Below are 26,364 nucleotides of genomic sequence, written 5' to 3'. Positions count from 1 at the left end.
ACCTATTACTAGAGTGCGATAATGTCCGATGTCAGTGGCTGCCCAGCCTTACAAAACCTAGTACTTTAGTATATCCAAGGATATTTTATTCTAATTTCGAAAGGTAATTTAGTGCAATTTTTTTTCCAAGAAAAATTTCAATTTCTACATGGCTGTTAAGTATTAATTGTACAAGATTTATTGGAACGTAGCCGCCTGTGTTGAGCAAGGTCTAGAGAACTTTGTGTTTAGAATTATTGAGGGTGGGCGGCTTTACTAACTTTCCCCCCCTTTTGTCCGCTTACTTTGCCCTCGGAACATACACGGGCGAAGGATTTCGGTTAGAATTTTCTACAAAGGTAGACCATTGTTTATTTATGTGGATGACAGCAGAGTATTATTCGTCTGTCCGTCCGTCCATCATTGTATGTATGACACGTTCGCCTTTGGAAGAGCCATAATGGTGTTTTGAAATGTGAATGTTCTTGAAGAGGAGATAGCCGGTGCCTGGAAAGGGAAGTGGATATCCCCTCTTTAGCAGTACCATCAACTTAGAGAAGTTGTTGCATACAACTTGACTCTTCACTGTATGAAAGTCTGCGTTTTCAAAGCAATTGTGTTTCAGTACGGTGATATTCAGGACACAAATTCGCCACTGGAATTGCTCAGTGTTTATTTCAGAGCTGCACAAAAAATCGAAGTGATACTATTTTATGGTTTTCTACTGTCGGCATTCTGAGATAAGGTACCAGTTATGGGTGTTTAAGAAAACAAACCGTTAAAAATCCAATTTCATATTTCATATTATGGTCTTTATAATAGGTAGTTGTGCTATCGTTATAATTGATTTCTAATTGTTATATATCGTTCATATTTTTATGACTGTAAAGGTGTGGGTGTTGATGCTGAATTTGTCAGTAATCTCTTAATGTGAGCTGTTTTTCTTCCTGTCATTATGTTTCGTTAATCGAGTCTTGGAGCCTGTTTGGTTGCGTCTGCAGTGGCAACCTTTCAATCGTCACGCATGAGGTTTGGATCACGGAAACCGTTCGATTCGGACGTTCTCAACTCACTTTCGGTAAATGGAAAGTGCCTCGGATGGTTGTGTCGTTATTATGAGTCTTATTATAATATGGTTTTATACATTTCTATGAAGGTTTTCGGCCTTATAAAATAGCATTTTTTGGAAGTCTTTCCCTCGACGGTTGTTTTTACTGTGACACCAGCTCAAGATGTTAAATCGATAACCGAATCGTTTTTTTTTTTAGACTAGCTTATTTCCTTAGAATTTCTCTTTCCAGTTGAGTTTACAGCTTCCTTTTGCAAAATCTGTCGTTGAAGTTCAGTCGTTTATTTTTCCTTTAGCCTTGTGTATGAAGGTGGTCCTAGACCCTCCCAGTTCGAGAATTTCGGCAACAGAGTCAATTGGTCGGACGGGAAAGGAATACACAAGCAAGAGAGAGAGGGAGAGGAACCCAACTGCGGCTGCTGCTGCTGCTGTTGCTGTTGGTGCACGTAGCTTAAATAACCTTACGTCTTGTTCTGGGTTCCTCTGTGTAGCTATTGGTCGGCATTTTTCAAGGTATTGAAGTCTGAACGGTTGACCTTGACTTGATGTGATGCCTCTGTTTTAGGGAATAGTGGGCTGGTTGAACCGTAACCGATGTTTTGAATAACGAAGTTTTTTCTTCCAGACCTTGCGATACAGGTGTGGACGGGAGGTGCAGTATTTTCATCCCCTACGACTGTGTGTTTGGGCGATAATAAGTTTTCCATCCGTCAGTCTATTAGAAGTAAAAATTACAATGCAAGTAAATTCTGTATTTAAACGAAAAGTTATCTAGTTTCCATTGAAAATTTAAGAAAAATTATTGTTAATAAATTGCGTTCTTGATAAATAGCAAGACTCGCAAACTTTCATCTTCTGAATATCAAGGTTATTAAAATTGTATAGTTGCTTAGTTCAGAGTACCTAAGTTTCTATGTTATCTGCGGAAAAAGAAGAAGAAATGCACGTTTTTGAAGACTACTTAATCATTCTGATTTGTTTATTTTTGCGTGTCATGTTTGTCAGAAAAGTCGTCCTCCTTTCTTTAAATGTGAAAATTTTCTTTTATTATATATATTGTGCACAATCATTTTCGAGCCTCGTTCGCCGGTTTCTTTAGTTTCAGATTTTAGCAATCCATTTACTGCGCCCGATTTGTTGAATGTTCAGATAAATTTTGAATTGTGAAGTTACCTTTTTGTGTTCGTGGAATGTGTGTTCTTAATGCTCACTTGAAATGGCTGTGTTGGTAGAGACATAGCTGTCATCTCATGAATTACGAGACTATCCCTTCAGGCCTGGGCATAACCATAGTTAATAGCTGGAATTTAGGTCCATATTAATCTCGCGCGTCGCAGAAATGAAAGGCCGGGTGTGTTTGTGTATTTGTAGGACGTTGTCGTGTTCGGTGAAGACTAGCTCGAAATCGTAGTCTGGGCGACAGTGCATGACAGTTAGAGACAGGTTGGGAAGGGAACAGCTGATTGATACGTCAAAGAGAAGTTGTCTGATGTTAGTCGGTCTTGGTATTATTAGGTTCTTAATTCTTTCCCTCGGGGGCACAGCCCTGATTGGTTTTTCCAACCATTCGGAGATGGGTGGTTAATCAGAAAACTTTCACGTTAGGATACGTTGGTATATTAGCCAGTTGCGTTAAGGGTTTCGTTGCCGGACATTTTCCATGTTATTGGTAAAGTGGTTATGCTGCTGTGTGTGTGTGTGTTTTTTTTTAAGACCATAGATTCTTTTTTATTTTAATTTAAATGGGCTATATTGTTTAGGTCGTGTGATAGAATGGGATGGGAACCTTATTGTGGGTTTGTCGTCGAACCACTGCTTTTTTGTGTGTGTGTGTGTGTGTGGCCTACGCCCCTCGTTTGGGCTTATCGTAAAACCTATGATAACTTATCTTTTCCCCTCTCTATTCTCCTGAACCTGTTCGTGTGTGTGGTCTCACGCATCAGCCAAGAAAAATGCACTTTTCTTATAAAATTAATGGTACCGGTGATGTTAAATCAGTTTTGATGATAATTTGTTGTCGTGCGTTATGCAAATACTATTGGAAGTAATATAATACAAAATGTTCATATTCAGACTTATCCATTTAGCCAATTTTACTCAATGTTAGTTGACGTTGCGACTGATAAATGGAATGCTAAGTATTTATAAGCGATCTGGTGTCTGTTTTTTATCTCTACCAATTTTCCTATCAAAGGTAACATAGGGATGAATGAAAGCCTCGCTTACGGGATGAACTCAAAGGATTGAAGCTTCCCTAGAGGTAGTGGTCAGTTTTATGGAGGTGAAAGTACGAGGGCTTTAACTGGCGAGTCGCACTCTGTAGTTGCTTGGCTTTCTCTAGTGAATATTCAGGAAAGGTCAGCTGTTACTGTTGGCGCAATTGTCCATGGTTATTCTATTTGTATTGGCGTTGTGTGTACCTGGTAATTGATTTGATTTAGGACTACTTTTGAGGTTTTATTTTCAAAAATTGAAAGGTTCGTGTGTGTAGAAGTCCTGGCGTATTTGTTACTGCAGGGTCTGTGAGCGGAGCTCCTTTATAATTATACATTAGGTTCTTGAAGGCGACATCATTGTCATCTACATAAACCAGTTCCTGGACCCTGAGGGTCTCCACGACGACGCGGAATGAGAAAGTAACACCGCACGAACGGTGGCCACTGTTTTGAATAGATTGGTAATTGAAGACGCCGTTCTTGCAACAGGCCTCTCTCCGAGGGGATTTGACAGCAGGCCTTCATGAAGTTTTAGTTGGATTTTGGTTGCGTGAACCATCTTCTGAAAAGCGCTTGAGGTTTGCAATCTACTCCGAATTTAAGCTGTTCGATTGGTGTTCATGTGTTTGTATAGTGTACTTTAACTGGTTTGATCATTTTATAATTTTTAGATTCATTTTGGATTCACGTCCTTCACGATTTGCTTAATGTCCCCCAAATAAAAGACTTTAATACAGGTTCCTACGAAAGTGCTCTCTCTCTCTCTCTCTCTCTCTCTCTCTCTCTCTCCTCTCTCTCTCTCTCTCTCTGCGAGAAAGGTGGTTTATGCAAATTTTGTACTTTCGCCACCTTATGAGGTAATAATTTTTCATAGATTTTCGAACTGTAATTTCTCTTTAGGAAAGTCTACAGGGGGAACTCTCTCTTTTCAATATATTCATGTCGAATTGTCTATTGAGGGGTTCGTCCAGGTTTTCAGGTAAACTTGAGTTCTTTTAACGAATTTTTATTCCTACTGAAAATATAAGATGTGTAACATCATATCGAAGTTGAGTTCTTTGGAAGGGGGGAAGGGGGCCCTGATATAAACCAGGTGCACAGAAGCCTAGCTGTGCCACTAAGACACGTTCACCCTTTTTCATTACTTTGCGATCCATCATTCACACTGAACACGTCCGCATCCGACTCTCCATTTTGGGATTTGAATAGTTGTGGCGCCGAGTCGAACAAGCCTCTGGGGACCTGCCTTGAAACCGGCCAAGTCTATGGATGGGCCAGTAAAGGGCCGAGGTGATAAGCCCTTGTTTTATGTAGGTATTTATTAGGAGGACTGTAAATTGGTAAATGTTCTGGTAAGTTGTGTATTTCATTCATGCCGCCCCCATTCAATGATATCTTTTGGTCTTGGGATATCCTAGTTATCGCACTAGTAAGCAGTGTTTACTCATTCATATTTTGTAGGCTTTTATCGGTTATTGTCTGCTTGCATTCAATTTCCACTTTGTGATTAATTTACCTTCATCTTTTTATCGATGGGGATTGGGACGAGTCATTTTTGCATAAATATATAGGTATTTATTTTTTTTATCCCATTCCTATCTGTCATTTTGACAAGACCGCGGTAGACTTATTTTTACCCATTAACTTTGGAAATTTGACTTGAGACCAGTTCCGGAGTGTCCAACAGAAACAGATAGTAGGTTGGGAGGTCCCTTGGGGAATGAGGCAGCAGCATGATACGTGAGGCGTTTGGATAACACACACACACATACTATACGGCTGGAAACCTCTGCTCCTGCTGCTGACTGCTTTTTACCGGTCACTCTTACCATTCATATTGCTTTTGCTATAAGTCTGCTGCTGCTGCTGCTGGTATTTTTCTGTTGAAGAAATTCGTTCATGTTTAATATGTCAAGCTTTGTGACATTTATATATTGAACAATATAGGAGGATTATCGGACACCGGTGTCTTACAACACACTTGCTTTATTTCAGTATTTAACATTTTAGTGGAACGCGGCCAATGAAAGTTCGTGAAACACGGTTCATGCGTGATTTTGTAGAAAGTGAATGTTATAGTAGTAATAGCTATTACTATTATGGTCTGGGAGTGTTGATCAACGCACATTCTGCAAGAGTATTAATATTAATGAATCTGGACATGGAGTAATCGCGATAATATGGAGTAAACACCCCAAAATAAAAACTCGTTACTTCGAATTGGTGATATGATTGTCAAATAAAGAAACATGTTGACGTCGACAAAGAGGCTGTTGATGTCCGAGGGCCTCCTGTAAGAAGGGCAGTTGGTGTGAGAGTGAATGTGAATAAAGAAAGCGGTGAGACTTGGATTCTCATTCTCCTTCGCCGCCTCCTCTTCCTCCTCCATCACTCGCACACCCCCTTCCCTACACCTCCGTGGCTGTATGTGTGTGTTGTGAATCTCGCAACATGAAGCTTAAAGAGAAGAAGTACAGCTTTCATCTGGACATAACCAAGTCGCTCATTGATTATGACGGACCCAAGCTGAAGAAGGTAATGGTTTTCATCGTCAGATATTAAATTGTGAATTCAATTTGGATTTATTTTTCAGATGATCAGACTGAATTTAGCATTATATATATAGTGTGAGTGTGTGTATTTTAATAGAAACGGTGACCTTTACTCCTTGATTTCTTCACAGTTTTTGAATGCGCTTTTGACAACGAAACTTTAGATCCAATTTCATAAATAAGGAAATTGTGACGCCCGTTCCAGGAATTGAACCGTCACTAGATTCTTATGTTATATGTCGGGTGCGGGTTCGAATCTTGTGTGGTCATGTGACCAATGGTAACCTTATTCTGAAGTACCGGATGCGGGTTCGAGGTACGAAAGCAGTCGTAAGCGTCAAAATCTATTCATTTGCATTTCAGGCTTTGTATTGACAAGCGTATCCAAATAGTGCAAAGAAATGGAGAAAAGGTCATTGGGGGGCTATTGCGCCCACCCACATGCAGGTGCATGTGTGTCTGTTTATACACAATATCAAAATTGTCTCCTCTATTGTTGAGTTAAATCATTTGATTGTCCTTTCCAAGAACTGTTCTGTTGAGAAAAGTAAATGTTTGTGTTATATTGGATAATTCATAAGTTACATTTAAAAATGAAAGATCTTGTAAAAGTATATCGGTATTTTCGTGCCAGGTATTCCTCTGTTTCCTCAACTTTTTCTCTTTTTTTATTTCAGCAGTTGTTCCGAAATGCTCAACAACAACAAGGTGGCCCCAATCATCAGCAAATTCAGTTATTGGCACAGCAGCAATACTTAGCTGCTCAGGCAGCTCAACAGCAGGGTAGGTGCACATTTATATTTCACTTCCATATATACTACTTCTAATTATCCTTTAACCAACTTTTCATGAATGTCATTGTGGAATGCGAAGGAAAGAGAGAAGTGGAAGCCTTAGGTAATTCATTTATCGTACTGTTGTGGTAAAAGAACAGCTGAAAAGGTGAGAGATGTGTAGGTAAGTTGGAGGGGTAAAATGGCTAGTAGTGGTGAATGAGTGGATTTTTATATGGTTCGGTCATGTGGAAAAGAGAGAGGTCAAGTTGTGAACAGTTTACAATAAGGAAGTTCGGGAAGGAGGAAGGAAATATTTTAGCTAATAGGTGTAGGTGAAGAGGAATTGCAAAATGAATAGGGAATAGGTCTCAACATCAGCGAAGCGACCGAGTGCTTGCATTGCAGGATTAAGGTCGGATGGCCCGATCAGTGTCGATTGGTCTGTGCGCTTCGCGTGTGTAATGTGTTTACTATTTGTGGAAGTTATCTGAAGAGGCGGTTCGTTCGTGATTCGGTAGCGTAAGTCTGGATGTGACAGTGATTGCTCTTTTGTTACGAGGGTGCCTCCAAGTGTGTATATACTAAGTGTAATGGTTCAACTAATTTACTCTTGTGTTGCAATATGTTACTAATTTATGGATGTTATACTGCTAAGGATATCAGCGTGTCACTATTTTGATTTTCTTGTAAGGTGTATGAAAGCGTACTATTAGCCTTTTAACATTACAATGGTGATTCACGTCAGAATTTTTCATATTGTTTTGAATAAAACCTTATGAATGACACTGTATTAAATGATTCATTAATTTATTTTGCACTTTTAAAATTAATTTTAACTCTGTCATTCTGGCTTGTTAGATCACACAAACTCTTGATACAGAATAGTTATCATTTTCAGTTCGTCTAAGAAGATTGCTTGTCCAACAAAACTTTGTCTCTCTCTCCCTGTGTTTTGTTTATGAATGGTTTGGGCATCAACTAAAAGCTTATTTTCATTTCTCCTTTCATCGCAACATCTTGGAAAATAGGAGGCCTAGTGCAACTTTTACACATTTCATTTATCTTTCTTGACATATCTGCGTATTTATGATTTTGTCATAACATTAGCCGTATGTAAGTTTGAGTGTTGTGCGGTCGCTTGATTAGTATCCAGTCTATTTGACCTGTCTTGTGTGACAGAAGTAAACGGCGAGGTTGTGGAAAACTTATTTTCCATTTTCTAGTGTAATGGGTATGTATATTTGTGTGTGTGAAGATAAAAAGCCCATGAAACACTATTTGAACGTTGCAACCTTATGTTTCGGGCACTTGTTTTTTCTGTGCCCGTGTCCACTGGTTAAATATGGACAGGATGATGTCTTACAAGAGTATATATACAAAGCAAAGTATATGCTTTGTATATATACGCATGTAATCTATCATATATGTGTATATTTTACCAGTAAAGTGAAACAGGGGCACAGAAAGTGCTCGAAATATATGTCTGCAACGTTCAAATAGTGTTATATGGCTTTTTTCTTCATATTACACTGTTGTATTACAGTAAAAGAAATTCTCTCATTATTATACATATAATGAGAGAATTTTTTACTCTAATACAACAATATCATATATATCCACCACAACTGTTAATATAGATATTGTGTTAGTAATCATGCTCGTTTCAGTCGGTTGTATAATACTCCGCAAGGTGAAAGGGGGAAAATGATATTCTAATGAGAAAATCCATTTCCTTTAATGTTTTTCAAGAAAAACTGCTTAGTGAACGAGAACTGCTGTTAAGAGAGTACAGTATTGTTCTGAGTGTACTCAAGAAAAATATAAAACGCTGGAGGTGTATGTATGTATGTATGTTGTGTGTGTATGTGTGTGTTTTGCCCCTGAATATGAAATTATTTTAGCTACACGTCAATAAAAGGTGTATGTTCATATCCATGTGAGCGCAAGTCTTGAATATAGTGGTAGTCAGTGTTAAGTAAGGCTTCGTCTGTACGTAAACGTATTTAAAGGTACTTTGGGTTTTGCTTAAGTGTATGCTATACACAAATTCGCAATAGTGAATTTTTATTTGGTTTGCGCGGCCGTTTTTAAGGATAACTATAGTGAGGATTTCCCTTTAGTTCTGTGTAGGGTTCGTTTATAATATAAGGAATTGAGTTTGAAAGACGGTCGGGGAAAGTCAAATTGACAGAGGGGCAATTTGAAAGAATATTTGATGTAATCTACGTGACCCAGTGAGACTTTAGTGATGGGCCGCTAGTCGTTTGGTCCATTCCAATGCACACGACGTTGCAATGTTCATTGGTCTTACTTCTAGTTCACCACACCACTAAGGGTCGTGCTTCTTCATAATTCACGTTGAGTCGAAGTTGTTAATCAGCAAAGTTCATGCTGACAGGTTATTGATGTTGCCACTTTATTCCCGTGGCAGTTTTTCCATTGGTCTCTCTCTCTCTCTCTCTCTCTCTCTCTCTCTCTCTCTCTCTCTCTCTCTCTCTCTCTCTCTCTCTTAGTATCCCGAGAACGAACACCACTTATGACGTCAGACATAATATTTCCTTAGGATCGATATGCTATATTGTTCTATGCATGATTGGCATAAAATATTTTGTTATATAAAAGAACAAATTCCCTCTCTCTCTCTCTCTCTCTCTCTCTCTCTCTCTCTCTCTCTCTCTCTCTCTCTCTCTCTCTTGCTGAGTATCACTTGACAATTTGTAGCATGATACACAGTTGTTAAGTGTATGGAAATTCTTCTGTTGTTGCATGTGGAGTTTCACGTGGTATAAAAAGGCAATAATAATTGATGTAGTAGATATTCTGAGGAATCGTATTTATTATTACCAGGACGGAACTGTAGTACACCGGTAGGGCTATGGATGGGTGGGCGTTGGTTGGAAAACAGCTTTTGATGGTTGGATGGTGGGTGGGGAGCCAGTTCCAATATTCTCTTCCTGTCCCTGTTGGGTTGGTTACTTTTATCTCGTATCGAGCGTTCAAGCAATATATCAGTCAAGTCCTGTTAACCCAGATGTACTGTTGAGATAACCAATTTGTTTTCGCATCGCTGTTATTGTTTAAATAGGTTTTTCTACTTTTTTTTTATGATTTTGAGGGATGCTTTTGGTTCCCTTGCCATAATGTCGTCCATCCTTTTGCCCACTTGCTCTTTCACCTTTCCTTGGCATTTCGAATCCTGGGAGCTGCCATCGCGTTCCCATCTCGTCAACACTGTCGCGAATATGGCTCGCATCACGAGCGACGTGGGTTCGTTTTCTCATCACCGCCCACCGCTCCTGTTATCGAAAGTGTTTAAAATAAACGGAGTAAAATGGTTGATGCACATACTCCCTATTCTTTGATCTTAGTGGGTTTGCTTTTTCCGTAGACGTGAGAGCACCGTTTTCCCAGCGTTATATAATTTTGTGACCCTTACCTTCCCATAAAGTCGAGAAGTTCGAGCCTCCTTGCGTCTCCTGACATTCATTCTTGTCTTGCATCCTCCAGGGCTTGTTTTCTCGTAGGTTATTTTCCCTGGTCGGCCATTCATTCACCCTTGTGCCTGTTACGTTATCCAGGGCCACCTCCAGAATTCCTCTTATACACGCGTCACACTTTTAAGATCGCGTTGTTTTCAGTTTTATTTAAAAAATTTATTTTTTAAACAATCCTATTATTTTTTAAGAGCTTCCGTCTCATAGATAACATAATATCGAAGGTCATATATAATTTCCAATTCGCTTGTGAAATGAGATTTTGTATACAGTTCGCTAATAGTACAGAGGAGATCAGTTTTTTTCCCGTTTGTCCTTCACATTGGGAAACTGTATAGGTAGCATCGCATTTCGTTGCTGTTCACGTTTGCTTCACAGGACACGAGTTTGGTGTTTCCAAATGCATTATGGATATTGATGAAGGAAGAAATGAAAGGCACGGGATGGATAGTAGTCGCGTTTGTTGTTGTTGCGGGATGTGGAGAGGGAGAGGGAGAGGGAGGGGGAAGGATGTTGGCGATGTCGGCTAATGTGCATCATGAGTGACAGGTGAGGCTACGAACATTTAAACGTTTTGGGGAGTGGGACTGACGCTAATTACATTAACAGAGCCACCAGAATTATGTGATGTGAGATAATTGGCGGGATGGATATGCGCCCTTACGAAATACCCACTGCTATTTACGTGAATGTATTTTTGCTCAACCATCAAAGATTTACGCATTGAGCACTGCATGTTAACTTGTAACTTTGACGTGAGTTCTATATGATGATATACTCTCGATACTTAAGGTTTATTATTAATGAAAGATCACTGGAGTGCTCGCCGAGCTGGAGAACATCGCGTATGTGAAGATTGACCTTAGTCAATTGTATTTTTATTGATAAAATTCATATGAAACTTTGTATGATGTTGTGTTGTAACATGCGATAAACGAAGCTGGACTTATTTAATTTGACCTAGTTTCTTCAAACAATCGCCTCTTCGTATGAAGGAAATGTGAGGTTTGTTTGATTGAATTATGGAATGGGGTGAAATTTACGAGTTGAACGTTTATCGTTCCTACTCTACACCATACACCAAATCATGAGGGGAACTTAGTTCTTTACTGCAAGAAGAAAGAAATGTTACGTATTTATGCGAGAATTAGTAGAAGTGAACCGGAACATCTGACATTGAACTATTGATGCTTGAAGTGTAGGGTAATGCGTACGTGACTTTACGGTGATAGTGCTGCTATTTTGACTTAATGGACTACCTTTTCTGTCAAACAACGGCTCCTTCCATCATGGCCACGCTTCCATTCCCTCGGTGTAAACGATTGTATGCGCGCGTGTGTTGGGGGAGGGGGTGTCAAAATAATTTGACCAGGGCCGTCGAGACTTTCATCTTTACAGTCTCTCTCTCTCTCTCTCTCTCTCTCTCTCTCTCTCTCAGATCGATATGTTTGCTGGTTAGAAGATGAAGAAATATTGTTCTGTGGGCCATGCGATAGTGTTTTGTATCAGTTTTAGCCTCTAATTAGGATTTGTGGCTTACTCCTTTGTCTGTTGAGAGAGGGAGCAGTGGGAGTTACAAGAAGGAATAAAACGACAGTACATTTTGAAAAGATTGCCATTCCCAGAGAATCCCTATAATTTTATATATTACATATGATGTGACATCTCCTGTTGTTGTTGTTTTTTTTTCTCAAGATTGTTTTGGAACAAAATTCCCCTACATTGCAAAGTAGATTTTTTAAAGCCCATGTAAGGGGTTAGTGCTGTCAGTGCACCTCTTTTTGCACACGGTTGGCATTACTTAAGGTTCTTTGCAGCATCCTTCAGCCCCTAGCTTCAATATATTTCATTTCTTTTTACTTTATACCTCCATTCTTCCATCTTACTTTCCACCCTCTTCTAATATTGTTTTGTGGTGTGCAACTGCAAGGTTTTCCTCCTCACACCTTTCAAGCCTCTATATTCCCCAATTTTCCCTTCAGCGCTGAATGGCCTCACAGTTTCCAGAGCTTAGCCTTTGGCCGAAATTCTCTCTCTCTCTCTCTCTCTCTCTCTCTCTCTCTCTCTCTCTCTCTCTCTCTCTCATTAGTTATGAAGATGGTGTAAACGTTGATAGGTAAAAATGAAAAAGGATGTGTGTGATATCAGTAGCAGGGTAAAAATCCCCAGAAACACTTTCAGGATAAAGAAAAATGCCAGGTATCAAATCCATTCCCTCCCTTAACAAATGCGTAAAATACTGTTTAGAAGTAGTATTTCTGTATGGTTCCTGGTATTTGGACAGAGCATGGGGAGATGTTTATTAAATAACAAGGCTTGGAAAATTTCTCAAATGAGTTACAAAAATGTAAAGAAAAACCATAACATTTTCTTTTTTAAACAAAACATTGTTCATGAAACAAGTTACCGAGTTTTAGGTAAAAAGAGGCAAGTGCAGAATACGTAGGTTAATTTAAAATGAAAACACTTAGTGCTCTTCATTTCTAGAGTTATTTATGTTTAAATTTTGGTGATGTATAAATTGATAAATACAGTAAGGCATATCTAATGGTCACAAATACAGTAAGACAGCTTTAGAGACCTGCCATAAGACACTGGTAAGGAATATGGTTCCTTCAATAGATTTGTTTCTAGTATTGAATACATGATTTTCTTGTGCTTTAAATGTATTTCATACATAATTACTATTCATAATTTCTTGTGGTTAGAAAAGTTAACAGCCAATTCCAGTTCGACCATTAAATGTTCGGCAAAAGAGCCCAATTCCATTAACTCTATGCCCCTGTGTAGATGCCTCTTTAGCAGCACATGTACCATAAGAATTAAGCAATATATGTATTACTATATTTATGAACATTTGTTATGTCCTACTGTATTTTCTTATTTACCTAAAACATGTCATTCTTTAATTACTATCCGTACGTCTTCTTAAATTTATCTGTTTAACCTGATATGGCTTTTTGGCATCAAAATCAGACTAAAATTGATTTCAACCCAAAGTCAGTTGAGTATATTGGATCAAAGTATTATTTTATATTTTATAATTTTTCTGATTATTCTTGAATTAGATTTTGACTTCGATCAATGGTAGTTTGAGTTACCACTCATAACTATTTATAACATTCATTAAAGACTTTGTTTCTGGTAGTACTTTCATCTGCTCCATAATCTTTCATTGCATTACCATTAACTCTCTTAAATTTTTATTTTCCACTTTAAAAGTGTGATGAAACCTTTATATAATTTTTTTTTTTTTAGTTTATAGTGCCATGTTGAGAAATTGTGCCTTACTTTTACTTGCACTAGCCTTTTAACACCATATATCTTTCTGAAAATTTCAACTTAAAGTAAATGGGCACAGAACAAAAGCCACAGCTTTCACCTTTTTGTCTTGTCAGTCACGTTGTATTTTATCCAGAAATTCAGGCATTTAGAACATTTTTATGCAAACGTTCTTCACATTTAATGGGGAGATCTGTGACAAATATTATTCAGATTGTATCATTAATTTGGCTACTTTAATGTAAATATTTGTACATGTTGCCTTGTCAAGTCCATTAACATGAATTGCTTTAAGCCATTTTATAGCTTGACTGTTAGCCTTAGGACAAATAATGAAATTGCTTTAGCCCTAAGACAAAGAATAAAATTGCTAAGTCTGTTAATAACAGTGTTAGTCTAGTGCTCTTAGTTATGAATTATGATACACACTCATACACATGTGCACACCACAAATTGACCTCCACATTTCTTATGTTAGATTTGATTACAATGTACTATAATGTATGAACACTGTAAATAGCTCGTGTAAATCATAAAGTGTGCTATTGGGCATTTTTTTGTTGGTGGAATTGATACGTACTATCTGTTATGGAAGTTTTTCCCCAAAAAGCTCATCAAAAAGCAATTTTGTTTTTGCACAGGTAGATAGGAAGAAATCAGAGATTAGATGAAACCTTGTGTATAATGCCTGTTCAAGAAGTGATAAAGAGTTTACAGACTTCTTGCACAGTCACTTTATTCATAAAAGTTATAATAAAGATTTCTCTTAATTTAATCTATTGTAATTAAGGGGCTTCAGCAAAAAAATGTTATGTTCCTTTCAGATGCATTTATTTTTTGTTGCTAGTTAAATTTCTGACCAAAAATTTAGAGAAAACACTTTTTTTCTAATCCAGGCTTAGCGGCTCCAGCAGCAGCCTTCAGTGCGCCTTATGTGATCAACGCCCAAGAGCCATACGTAGGCACTTTAATTACAGGTAAGTAGCTATTATGAATTAATAGGAGTGTAGCTGTTGCACTATTTTCTATTGATGCACAACAAGCTGGTGATGAACCTACCTCTCATATTATGACCCTGTTTTGTAACTGCCAATTTCAAACAGACCGCTTGGTTGATGATAGAATTATTCTACATTACCAGTAAATGTACTTAAAAATGTACTGAAGCCTATTTAAAGCAAATTTTGTAAATAACTTATAAAAAATAGATTTATTGACATCGGCAGTTTTGTCATGTACAGTAACCTGTTTATTTTCCCTAATTAAACATACCTGGCATGACTTGCTTCTGCTTATATAATTTTATAAGCATGGATCAGCCTATTGAGCATCATTGTTTTTAAAGAGATTAGTAACATGTATTGTAATATCTTCTATATTCTGTTCCCATGTGCTTTATGAAAACATAATCTAGTTGTAGTTTTTGTGGATTATCTGAAAAATAAAATATGATGATGTTTAAACATGGTAATTATTTGTCTTGTGTGTTAGGTCCAACTGCAGTGATTCCACAGTACTATGGAGTACACTGGGGAGTTTACCCAGCAAACATTATACAGCAACAGGGCCCAGGGGGACAACCTCGAAGACCCAACTCTCCATCACAGACTAATGAAGTTACTAGCCAAAGCAATGGGAATTTGGCAGCTGCAGCTGCTGCTGGAAACATGCAAGGACCACTATCGCAATATCAGGTGTGTACTATAGACATTCTGTTTATTCTGTGGTTAACATAAGTCGTTTTAAATCATACAGGTTATAAATGTGTGTCAATATTAACTGCATTTTCTCTTGACATTTGAAGCAGGTAATTCCAGCTTACTATGACCAAAATGGGGCAGTGTTAATGGGCAACTTAAGGGGTGTAGGAAATGGTGCCCCTGTCAGGCTAGTATCGCCAGCACCAGTTTTAATAAATGGTGCTAATGGCGCTCAAGCAGCTGCTGCCAACAACATGCGACTGTTAAGTAATCAGGTGAGTTCTACAAAAAATGATGTGTCTGTGAGAAGTACTGACTAAGAAAATTTGGATAATATATATTTTTTTTAATCTGCAGATGTTTTACTTAAATTTCACATTTTCAGGCTCCTCAAATTGGAACTCCGCCAGCTTCTCTTTATAACAACAGTCAAACTCCGAGCCTGAACAACAGCCAGACCTTCACTGGGAACACACTTGCTGGTATGCATGCTTTAGAATCTGGTTTTTTGGAATTGCTGTGAAAGCTAACATCCCTCCTCCCAGTAATAATAATCAGGTAACTGGTCAGTTGCTGATGATCATCCAGTGTCATGAAATGCTCCGTACAGTAGCCAAGTAACTCATTTTTATACAAAACAACAGCATATAAACTGACCAGTATCATTCGCATGTACTAAGTTTTTGAATGTGTGTGATACTAATAACATTACACTGACTGAGGGGAAAATACACTTACAGTTTACTAACATGTGTATCAAGGATGTACTGTTGTAAATATATTGATCATTCACTTTAAAACAAAGTTTTGTAAATATGCAATAAAAATTGACGTGCTCCAGACAGTATAGCCTTGATCTTGTTAGAGTGCATCGTGTCCTACCGTATTACTTCATAGATGATTATAGCGTGTGGTTCGTTTCTCATTGTTGCAGATTCCCTCTCGCAAGGCCTGCAGACTTCCAATGCACTAACAAGCAACAACTACTCGTTGGGTCTGCAAACTAGTAGTCTAGGTTTTGGCAATAGCACCCTGGGCACCATTGGATCCCCTGCTATTGGCAATTTAGGTGGTGGTAAGTTCAGTCCATTAATAACAAATTTATAACATTAAGTAACTCTTGAATATAGTTACCTCCAACAGTTCAAATGGAATTATTACAAGTACTGTACTGTATTTCAGCCCTTTCTTCCTTGATTATCCAAGTAAAACTCTGCATGGACTAATTCATACATTATAGGGAAAAGTAAACATAAATACCTATTTTATTTTTCAGGATTAGGAGGTAGTAGTATGGGACGACGAGATTCCTTAGACCGAACGACATCAGTTTTATCGCCGCTTTCTCAAGACTTCCGAAGTGGAAAATGGACAAGCAATTATGGAGCTCTAGGCACTGTAACAGCTTCCCCAGGGCCCATAGGCCTTACGTCTGGAAGTCTTACACCTCCACCTAGCTTAAGTACCTCATCTGCACTTCCTTTAGGGGCTTTAATGTCGGGAAACAGAGTTATTTCTGCAGCTCCTGGAGCAGAAGCAAAATTTCGAAATGGATCCACAAATGGAATGTTCACTGGTGGTTCCTCAACTCTCTTTCCACCTTTAAAGCGGAATTTGAGCTTGGATAAATGCACTGGGCGTTCTCGTCTCTTAGAAGACTTCCGCAACAATAGGTTTCCCAATCTTCAGTTACGTGATTTGGCAAACCATATTGTTGAATTCAGCCAAGATCAGCATGGGTCTCGGTTTGTACTATATCTTTTGTTGATTTGTTGACTGCTTTATGATTGCAAATATTTGTACTGAACAGTAATGTAAGTCTGTAATATGTTGTCAATAGACTTTATATTACAATGGAAGTAAGGTGTCTAATCCAAGTGTTTCATTTTAGGTTTATTCAGCAGAAGCTTGAACGGGCTACCCCTGCTGAAAAGCAAATGGTTTTCAATGAAATACTTACTGCAGCCTACTCCCTAATGACTGATGTGTTTGGTAAGCTGTTATATTGTGCCTGTGAATATATACTTTAACAAACTTCTTTGCCTCCTTCGCTGTATTAGTGTAAAAAACCAAAAATGTAAAGTTATTTAAAATTGATCATTCTTTTTTATACATCTTTTATATATATATTTTCTATTTTCCTTTTCACTAGGTAATTATGTTATTCAGAAGTTCTTTGAGTTTGGCACACCAGAGCAGAAAACTGTTTTAGCAAACAAGATTCGTGGTCATGTTTTGCCACTAGCTTTACAAATGTATGGATGCAGAGTAATACAGAAAGCACTGGAGTGCATAACTCAGGACCAGCAAAAGGACATCGTACGCGAGCTTGATGGACATGTTTTGAAATGTGTCAAAGACCAGAATGGTAAGTTTTGAACCCATTCACACTTTGCAGTCTTAAATATTAGTGTGATGTATACAGATTGATGTAATTTTGATCATGGTATGACTGTACAATGCTAATTTCCATTCCTAAATTGCACAGGCAACCATGTTGTTCAGAAGTGTATCGAGTGTGTGGACCCTTTGGCATTGCAATTCATCATCAACGCCTTCCAGGTGAGATTCTAGTTCTGATGTGACTGAGTGCAAGTTCAGCAATTCACCCTAAATAAGAATGACACATTTATCTTTCTATTTGATAAGTACAAAGTTATACCATACCATAAATACTTGCAAAGACAGTTATTATACATTGTACTAGGGATAGGAGTACATCGCATTTCTTGATGTTTGAAGAAATTGTCAAATAAACTGAAGCTTGTTTGTTACTGATTTTCTTTGAGCTTCAAGAAAATTGATAGTGTATTGCAGTGTTGAGGAACTATTCATAAAATCCATTAGTATAAATTATTGCTCTTGAATTCTCAGACTAAATCACTTGAACATCAGCATATGTAAATATGGTAGTTAAAAGGGGGGGAGGGGATCAGTATATTTTTTAAACAAAGTGCTACTGAAAAATCTTTTTCAGGGGCAAGTGTTCACATTGTCAACACACCCATATGGTTGTCGTGTGATTCAGCGCATTTTGGAGCACTGTACTGGTGATCAAACTTCACCTGTACTTGAAGAACTGCATCAACACACAGAACAGTTGTTACAAGATCAGTATGGCAATTATGTCATCCAGCATGTATTAGGTATGTTATACTTTTCAAAGGATTATATGTGTGCATATATCATTGCCTCCAGTGCAATGATATATGCTTTTGTAAAATACTTCCGTTCACATTTCTTGTCCTTTGTCTTTAGTAAATCTCCACTCCTGTATCCTCATTTCATAGTTTTCACTCAAGCAAGTTGGGTCTTCCACCTCTTCAGGTGCTCATAGGAGCCCAGCTGGCAGTATCACATACTTTCTCCCAGGGTTTGTGTGAAGGATATGTCATGCCTATGTCTTCCTTTTAAATTTTCTTGCCTACATATGGCACTTCCATTAGTCCCCCTATGGTATTTCAAACTATCTGGTCCTATGACTTCTAGTGTGGTTATTAAGACGATTCTCAAATTGACAAAATTGATACAGTTTCATTGTAAAACCATGAGTCATGTCTTAATAGCTATTTAGCATCCAGTCTTATGTGATTTCCAAATCTAAGTTCAACCCATCTGTTGTTTGAATTGCTTATATTAATCACTCCTAAATTCCAACTGGAGAGAATTTGTTTGGAATATCGGTTTCCAAATATTTGAAAGTGTCATCATCATTATATATTTCTCCATCAAATCAAATCTTATTTTGTCGCTGTGTGTATGGGTACTCTTATCATCTTTATTATTTTCCCTATAATCATTTTGTCCCATCTGTACATACATGATTCGTATTTAAACCAGCTCTAGCCTCTGGTGTTTTGCCACCCAAGACTGTGCCATCTGCAACTTACTCTAAGTCTGTTGAGTTTGTATCATTACGACAATCTTAAACCTTCTTTTCCATCTCCATCCATTTTTTTCATTATAAAATCTCTCAAAATGCTAAAGTCAAAAGCAAAGTTGTTATTCCCTTTTAGCGCCCCACTATTTTACTGCAGATTCACCTGGCAAGTCCCAGCAACATTACCTTTGCAGCTAATTTTTTCATTGATAACTTCAGTTTGCAGTTCCATGTTCATATTTAATGGGAATACAGTAGTGCCATGAGACCTATAATGATGGTTTATGAATACTGAAAGTGCTTTGCTGTAGCCAACAATAGCCATCAAAAGGGGATTCCTTTGTCTTTCAACATGTTTGATTTGTGTAACTCTTACCTTTTCTAAAAGCATCTTGTTCCTTGATACCTAGCTGTGACTACTAGTTGCCAGTTGTGCTTTGTCTCATTTGATATTCTGAACAAAAGTCTGGTTAGTACACAAGTTACCATTACAGTTTCAGCTGAAATTGTGTCAGCAGTGATTCCATCAATAACCGAATGTTTACCATCTCAAATTTGAATGTTGTTGATTTCCCCTCATAAACTCTGGCATTCAGTCATGTACATTCAGGGTATCAGCAGTTTCAGGTGTATCAATCAAATATCAGCCTCTCAGGAGTATCTCATCCAGTTTTTATTTTTTTTTGTGTTATTGATCTACCCCTTCTTTTGACCAGTGTTTTTTTCTTATGGTTTTGCCCTTGTATATTTCACGTCAGTTTTGTTGGCCACCCCAGCAAAATGCCACTTGGATGGATACAACATAGCTTAGCATCATCAGCATGTTTGAATATTCTATCATTTCCCCCTTGATATTTAACTTAACAGCTTGACTAGAGTACTTGGCATAATCTACATGGCATTCTTCATGTCCCCCACGAAATTAGTACTAAGTATTTTTTTCTTTCGTATTGTATCCCAGGTCGTATCTGGTATTTATATCCCATTATTTCCTTTCAAGAGACTGGTGTACATTCTTGAAGTTTAGTCCGTTCTCAATGTCTGCTGCTGCTTAGATTTGGTTTTTAGAATTGCAAATATGAAATAAATATGGAAAGGCCTCTTGATTATTTTAAGAAGCTTTTCTGTATCAAATTTTTTCATGGTATGCTTTTAATTTCAGTTGTAGGGTGGCACTGTCTTATGGTGTTAACTGCCAATAAGTGTTCCTCTGCTGTCTCAATATACAACTGTGAGACCTGTTCTGTGTTCCTTTTTATTGAAAAGTACTACTACCTTTATCAAATTATTTGCACCACATAGCAATAAAGTGCTTCCCATTTTTGTTTGCAGTTTTTTGGGCCTTGCTTTTTTTTTTTTAAATACATTTTCTGCACCCTCTTTGTTTATACCAGTTTTTACTTTCATATCTACAACAACAGTTTTCATATCACTTTCTGGTATTTTATTTTCATTTATAACACACTGCAGTTCCAAACTGATCATCTGTAATTTCATTGGAAAATTCATTGGTTGGTCTCAAACCAGCCAGTGCTTCAACTTCTTTTGGCAATTTAAGATCATGTCTACCCCTACCTACTCCATCTGCTCATCTTGAAAAATTATGTACTAACTCTTTCCAATCCCTTTTGCACCTCATTCAGGAACAGCTGAAACATCCTGCATTAATTTTCTATGTGTTATCTCTTTCCCATTTGATTTAGAGTTATGTAAAAATTTCTATTCAGGTCATCTAGTATGCTTAAACTGGTTTCATCTTCAGACTTAAATCCTACTCTGTCTGCCTTTTTAAGAAATTGAATACTGAAAATCGGTTTTATCATCACTATTTTAAGCTTTAAGGAAAATTGATTGAGTAAAGTTCTCATTGATCAATATAGTAAATTTGTTGAAAACTAATACAGGCAGTCCCCAATTCCCGGCAGCCTCCGTTAGTGGCAATCCGGTTTTATGGCACTTTAAAATTGGGAATTTATAGTGCCATAACATACCTAACAGAGGGCTCCGATAACTGGGGACTGCCTGTATACTGATTTAGAAGCATAACTGGAATTGGATGTTGTTGGAATACAGAGTAATATATGGTTTAATAACTTTATTTTAGAACATGGGAAACCAGAAGATAAAAGCAAGATTGTAGGTGTTGTAAGAGGAGGAGTTCTTAAACTTTCTCAACACAAATTTGCCTCCAATGTTGTGGAAAAATGTGTGACACATGCTACCCGTGCTGAGAGGGCCATGCTTATTGAAGAGGTAAGTAAATTTACTTGTCTTTTAGAGATGGCTTGAGGTTGTTCAGGCCAAGTTGAATCATCTTTGTCTTGTCTTCGGATAATGAAAATAACTTCTAAATTTTGTAAGCAATAGACAGTGTCTAAATTTTGTAAGCAATAGACAGTGGACCCACGTATTTTGGGGGCGGTGCATACCAGACCCCCCTGCAAATAGCTAGAATCTGCAAATACTTAGAACCCCTTTAATAAAAACACTTAAAACTTCTATTTTGTTAGTCCAAATTCAATAAAAACCTACTAAAAATGCCTGTACCAAGTTTTTTAGTAGTTTTATCATAAAAATTGCATTTAATGATGAAAGTGATAAATCTGCGAATACGGGGTCTACTGTAGTGGAAACTGGATTTTCACAGTGCATCTTGAATATACAGATATTTGTTAGTGATGTGTAAAAAGCCAAATTTATCTAATTTTCAAATGTAAATTTGTAAACTTCATTCCATATTTCTAGGTGTGTGGGTACAGTGACAATGCTCACAGTTCCTTGCTGGTCTTAATGAAGGATCAGTATGCCAATTATGTGGTGCAAAAGATGATCGATGTTGCTGAACCTGCACAGCGCAAGATGCTCATGCACAAGATCCGCCCACACATTTCAACATTACGGAAATATACTTATGGTATGTTTGTGTCTTTAACTTAATCATATTTATATGTAATGTAATTAATTATCTTCCTCAGTTTTCATGAGTTTTACTTATATAATAAGTATGAGTATTTTGGCCTCTTGTAGGCCATGTGGCTTTTAATTTGTAAGATAAACCTAATTTTTTAAATATCCATTTTCAAAGTAAATTTTTCATTTTTTTTTTTTATTTATAAACAGGGAAGCACATCTTGGCCAAGCTTGAAAAGTACTTCATGAAGAATGCTCCAGATACAATGGGGGCCAGCATGGCAAGTCCAATTTAAAGCTGCCTTTCACCACAGTGTGACCATCTCTTGCCACATGCCATCAGTTAGATATTCAAGGGAGAATGCCAATTTGTCATTGCTTTTTTATATATAAATATATATATATAAATATATAGGTTTGAAGCACTAGATTATGCGCCATACTTTTTCTTATACATGTATGTATAAAGCCCTAATATTGGATTTATTTAGAGCCTATTAAGTAAAGAAACACAAAATCAGTTGAATCTGATTACTGTCTTTTGAAATTTTTCATCTTTTACGGGAAATTGATTGTAAATTGAATGGCAGGGCTACTTTATTTTTTTAATACTGTAAAAAGGTTACATTCTAAAAAAATATTTAAGAATATTTACATTGAAATTTCAATTTTATTTCAGATTATTCAAAGTTGTAAAAAATAACTTTACATCAAGGTAGAGGATATCTTGTTCACTATAGATTAAAAATCTAATTTTATTATGACAATGAACATTACCAGGATTCTGCTTATTACTGACTCTTGAAAAGTTGATATATTAATTCAGAACTTATTTTGGTGTGCCCTTAATGCATAGTAACATTTCAGCTAGGCTCTTGTAGTTTGATAGAGCATGTTAATCATTACTGTGGGCTTGTGGCTATTGCATGATTTTGCCGTAGTGAGCTTTTCTTAAATACAGTATATATATATACGTATATATATATACACTAAATATATATATAAATATTATCTAACAATTTCAAAACTTGGATATAGCCGTTTGCCACTTTTTACCCAATTGGTAATTGTTGTTACCTTCCTACAGTTGTATTTCTCTTTCTTTTTCACATTAGTAGTGGTGTATATTGTTAGTAATTAGAAGCCTTGTTTGTCTGGGCAGGCCAAACAATGGTAGTTTAGTTGTATGGGATTTATAGTGTGGATGGGAGCGTGTTAAGGGAATGATTGGGTATAATATCTTAAGTTAGTCTTTTGAGTGTTACCACAGGTTTATCACAAAAATTTGAAACAAGTGCCCAGAAATATCAGATGGCAAATGTTGGCTCAAAGGAATTTTTTTCTCCCTAATATTTTAAATATCATTTAAGTCAGAATGAAAAGTATTCATGCATTGTGTGAAATGTGTGAAAGTATAGTGTGAGAGATGCCTGCCCTGGCCTGTGTCCCAATTGCGGCATGGGACTCTGCCCTCGTCCAGCCTATGGCTCATATCGGCCTAGTGCATTGTAAAATTGTGTACAGTGTATCGACTGTTTATATAAAGGAAATGTGTAATATTGGGCATTACTGTAAATCTGTACAGTTGAATGAATATTCTATATTTTCTTACTTGTTTGTGTGTTTGTAATGTCAATGTAAAAAAAGTAAATAACATCATGAGACAGGCATAATTCCAGCTACTTTTGCCTGTGTGCTAACATGTTGACCAGTGTCTGAATTGTATCAAAAATTAACCAACACTCGGATATGGAATGCTAAGTTGGAAAAAATAAAACATTGGCACATGCACTGCATTTAAAAACTGAAAATTATTGGTCAGTTCTATCACCAGGGCTGGAAATTTACCAAATTTCAGTAACCATTTATCAAAATGGTGAGAGATATTTTGAATTGAAGAGGTAGATTTTGAGAATGTGTATTTGACAGGGGTAATTTTGTAAATCCCATCATACTACTGAATGCCACCGTCGGATATTTCTGCCTCGTGAGTTAGTAGAACATCTTGCTGCTCAAAAACTTCCTGGCTGGCAATGCAATTGGAACGGAGGTGCATTGATGTGTGTGTACTTCTTCCTCTTTTTGTTTCTGCTGGTCGTTAAGGTGAAAGGTTTTATAAAGCAGAGTTAAATAATTTTCTCTTTATATCTGTACCCCTGTACTTTAGCTCATACAGGCTGGAACAGGCCCTCCACATGTTAATACTGTAGAGCTCCTCCTGCCCTTGCCAAAAGACCTAACATTGTCAAATTGTAAATTTGTGAATATTATTGACTTTTTTGTGAGGAGGCCAATATTGTGGCTTATAATGTAAACATTTTGTAATAAATTAGTGTACAGAAAATGTGTACATTTGGAAGATGTACCTTTTGTAAACGCCATATTGTACAGAGCACATGGTGATATTCTTGTGAGCTGTGTTACTGCTGTATAGTAAATTGTACATATTGATTATGAAGCAAGATCTTAGCTTGGCCTGTACCTGCCTGTTGAGCACTAGTTGTATATTGCATATGTACTGTAGGTGTAATTTTCTTGTAAACTGTATTTTGTATATGTCTTAAGCTAACAGTAGTTGAACGTAATATTTACTGTCTTGATCTCACAGTTCCTGCGGGGAAGGTGTGAAGTGTGAATTTTTGTCATTTTGCCATGCTTATAGTTTCTTGGTTTGGTTTTCAGTAAAAGTTTAATAATGATGCTAATCTTTGCCATTAGAATATGAAAAAAAATTCAAATTCAAACATTTTCACACTTCTCCATGGAAATGCTCTCTTTCCCAAAACTTGACTCTTGGTTCTGTAATTGACTAAAGGAAAACAAAACTAAAATTGAACATAATTATATCATTGAAAGTGAATTAGGGGACCCAGTTGTCTTTACTGTACATCTATGTACATTTTCATATTTGTAACCTTTGTTTGCTTTAGATGTAGACGGACATGGTCCTTTTCACCCAATTCTTGGCACTAGCTTCTCTGGAGTTTTTATTGTGTTCATATATTCAAACTATGTATTCTTGTTAAAACTTCTCATTGAATTTTTAATGTTGCAGTATTTGCACCATGTCTGTTGATATTAGCAGTTATTAAAAGTTTCGTGTAATTTTTGTATTGTTTGTATTAGTGTAGTTAGCCTTGAGGTGTGCTAATTGGCTGCTGGGGCTGCCTTCTAGGTACTGTTTAAGTAGGGAAAGTATTGTGGCCTTTAGTATTCCTCTTTTCCTTCCTAGTAATTTTGTCATAATTTCCTCATTCTGTGATATTTTTATTAGAGAAGGTAAGGAATAAAAGTTTACTGCTCTTTCCACTATCTTAAATGGGTTTCACATTAGGGGCTTAGTCCCTTATGCCTTAACGCCAGACCTTTTGTCATCCAGGCCACACTAGCGTGTACGTAGGACGTTTTCAACTGTATTATATGTAAAAAAAAATGTATCTTATACAATATGTATAAAATGGAGTGATGCATTCCATTTGAACATCCAAGGTTTTTTATTACCTAATGTCTTAAGGTGAACAGTCCGACGGACAACTGCTCCAGTTAGCTAGCCTCTGCCAGCATTGTTTCTAGAATTGTTACTGTTACTGGCCAGGGTGGAGGTGGCTTGGCTTCGGTGACCTTTGTTCCTTACTTCCCTCAAGTCAAAAAAATGTAGCCACCCCATTTTAACTTAGAGCTAATTTAGTACAGTATTACCATTCTGGCCTTGACCACGTATTTCTTGCAAGCTGTAGAAACAAACTAGTTCCCTTGCTACTTTTGCTGTTCAATTCCTTTACAGAAAATTCAGATTTTTCTACCTTAATTAAAATTCTTCTTGAATAAAAATTCTTCTAATCTACATAACTAGTAACAATCCTCAATTTAGTAAAAGTATCACTTGAAGATCAAGAGACAGTGCCTTGCCACTACTGCTTGTAAGTTGAGAACGTGGGGAATGGCTAAAGGGAGAACATCTAGAGTAAGGAATGGGGGAGCTGGGTCAACCTTAAACCGTGTGGGCTGGTGCGGGTTGGTTACAGAATTATAATTTTATATATATTATATATATATATATAGTGTGCTTGTAAAAAGGTACTGTATAATATTTGGAAGTTGTAAAAGTTTCAAAGCACTTAAAAGTCTGTTTATGGTAATGTACAGTAATATGATTATTTTTAAATCTTTTATTTCCATAATTGTAACCAACCCTGCACAAACAGTTTTCACCAATTTATCAGTTCTGTGATGTACATGCTGTATCATATGTAATGGTCTACTCCATTAATAAATTTTCTGTAATGTGATAAGTTTCTTCATAACCTGATGAATTCCATAGCAGCTGGATTCCTGCCCACTTTCAGGGTGAGAGGGGAACAACTCGAGCAAGTAGTCGATCGTTTCCTGCCAGCACGTGACTATTTCAGTTGTGAGTGGTCGGCTTGGATTTTATTTTCGTCAACTTTTGCTTCGGATTGGTTTGGTGAGATACTGGTAGCCTAAGGCTTTGTTGTTTTTTCATTT

At 37.1% G+C, this 26,364-nt stretch overlaps 1 protein-coding gene across 16 annotated transcripts in view; it reads left to right on the top strand.

Annotated features, from left to right (window-relative positions):
• The window catches only part of LOC135206510 (pumilio homolog 2-like), a 438,165-nt gene extending 412,015 nt beyond the window's left edge, over nucleotides 1-26,150 (top strand). For 13 of the 16 annotated variants that reach the window (XM_064237877.1, XM_064237895.1, XM_064237871.1 and 10 more), the window contains 14 exons: nucleotides 6,494-6,599; nucleotides 14,265-14,345; nucleotides 14,860-15,062; nucleotides 15,173-15,343; nucleotides 15,454-15,550; nucleotides 16,003-16,143; nucleotides 16,345-16,813; nucleotides 16,960-17,060; nucleotides 17,221-17,436; nucleotides 17,557-17,630; nucleotides 18,046-18,214; nucleotides 21,053-21,201; nucleotides 21,694-21,862; nucleotides 22,069-26,150. In XM_064237877.1, the coding sequence (XP_064093947.1) occupies nucleotides 6,494-6,599; nucleotides 14,265-14,345; nucleotides 14,860-15,062; nucleotides 15,173-15,343; nucleotides 15,454-15,550; nucleotides 16,003-16,143; nucleotides 16,345-16,813; nucleotides 16,960-17,060; nucleotides 17,221-17,436; nucleotides 17,557-17,630; nucleotides 18,046-18,214; nucleotides 21,053-21,201; nucleotides 21,694-21,862; nucleotides 22,069-22,154 (2,232 nt within the window). In that variant the 3' untranslated portion in view covers nucleotides 22,155-26,150. The remainder of the gene's footprint in view (nucleotides 1-6,493; nucleotides 6,600-14,264; nucleotides 14,346-14,859; nucleotides 15,063-15,172; nucleotides 15,344-15,453; nucleotides 15,551-16,002; nucleotides 16,144-16,344; nucleotides 16,814-16,959; nucleotides 17,061-17,220; nucleotides 17,437-17,556; nucleotides 17,631-18,045; nucleotides 18,215-21,052; nucleotides 21,202-21,693; nucleotides 21,863-22,068) is intronic. The other 3 variants (XM_064237888.1, XM_064237882.1, XM_064237920.1) reach the window with 3 other exon arrangements.
• Nucleotides 26,151-26,364: the final 214 nt, after the last annotated feature.

Source organism: Macrobrachium nipponense, chromosome 11, assembly GCF_015104395.2.
Source record: "Macrobrachium nipponense isolate FS-2020 chromosome 11, ASM1510439v2, whole genome shotgun sequence".
Taxonomy (NCBI): Eukaryota; Metazoa; Arthropoda; class Malacostraca; order Decapoda; family Palaemonidae; genus Macrobrachium; species Macrobrachium nipponense.
This window is presented reverse-complemented; position numbering and strand designations above follow the sequence as displayed.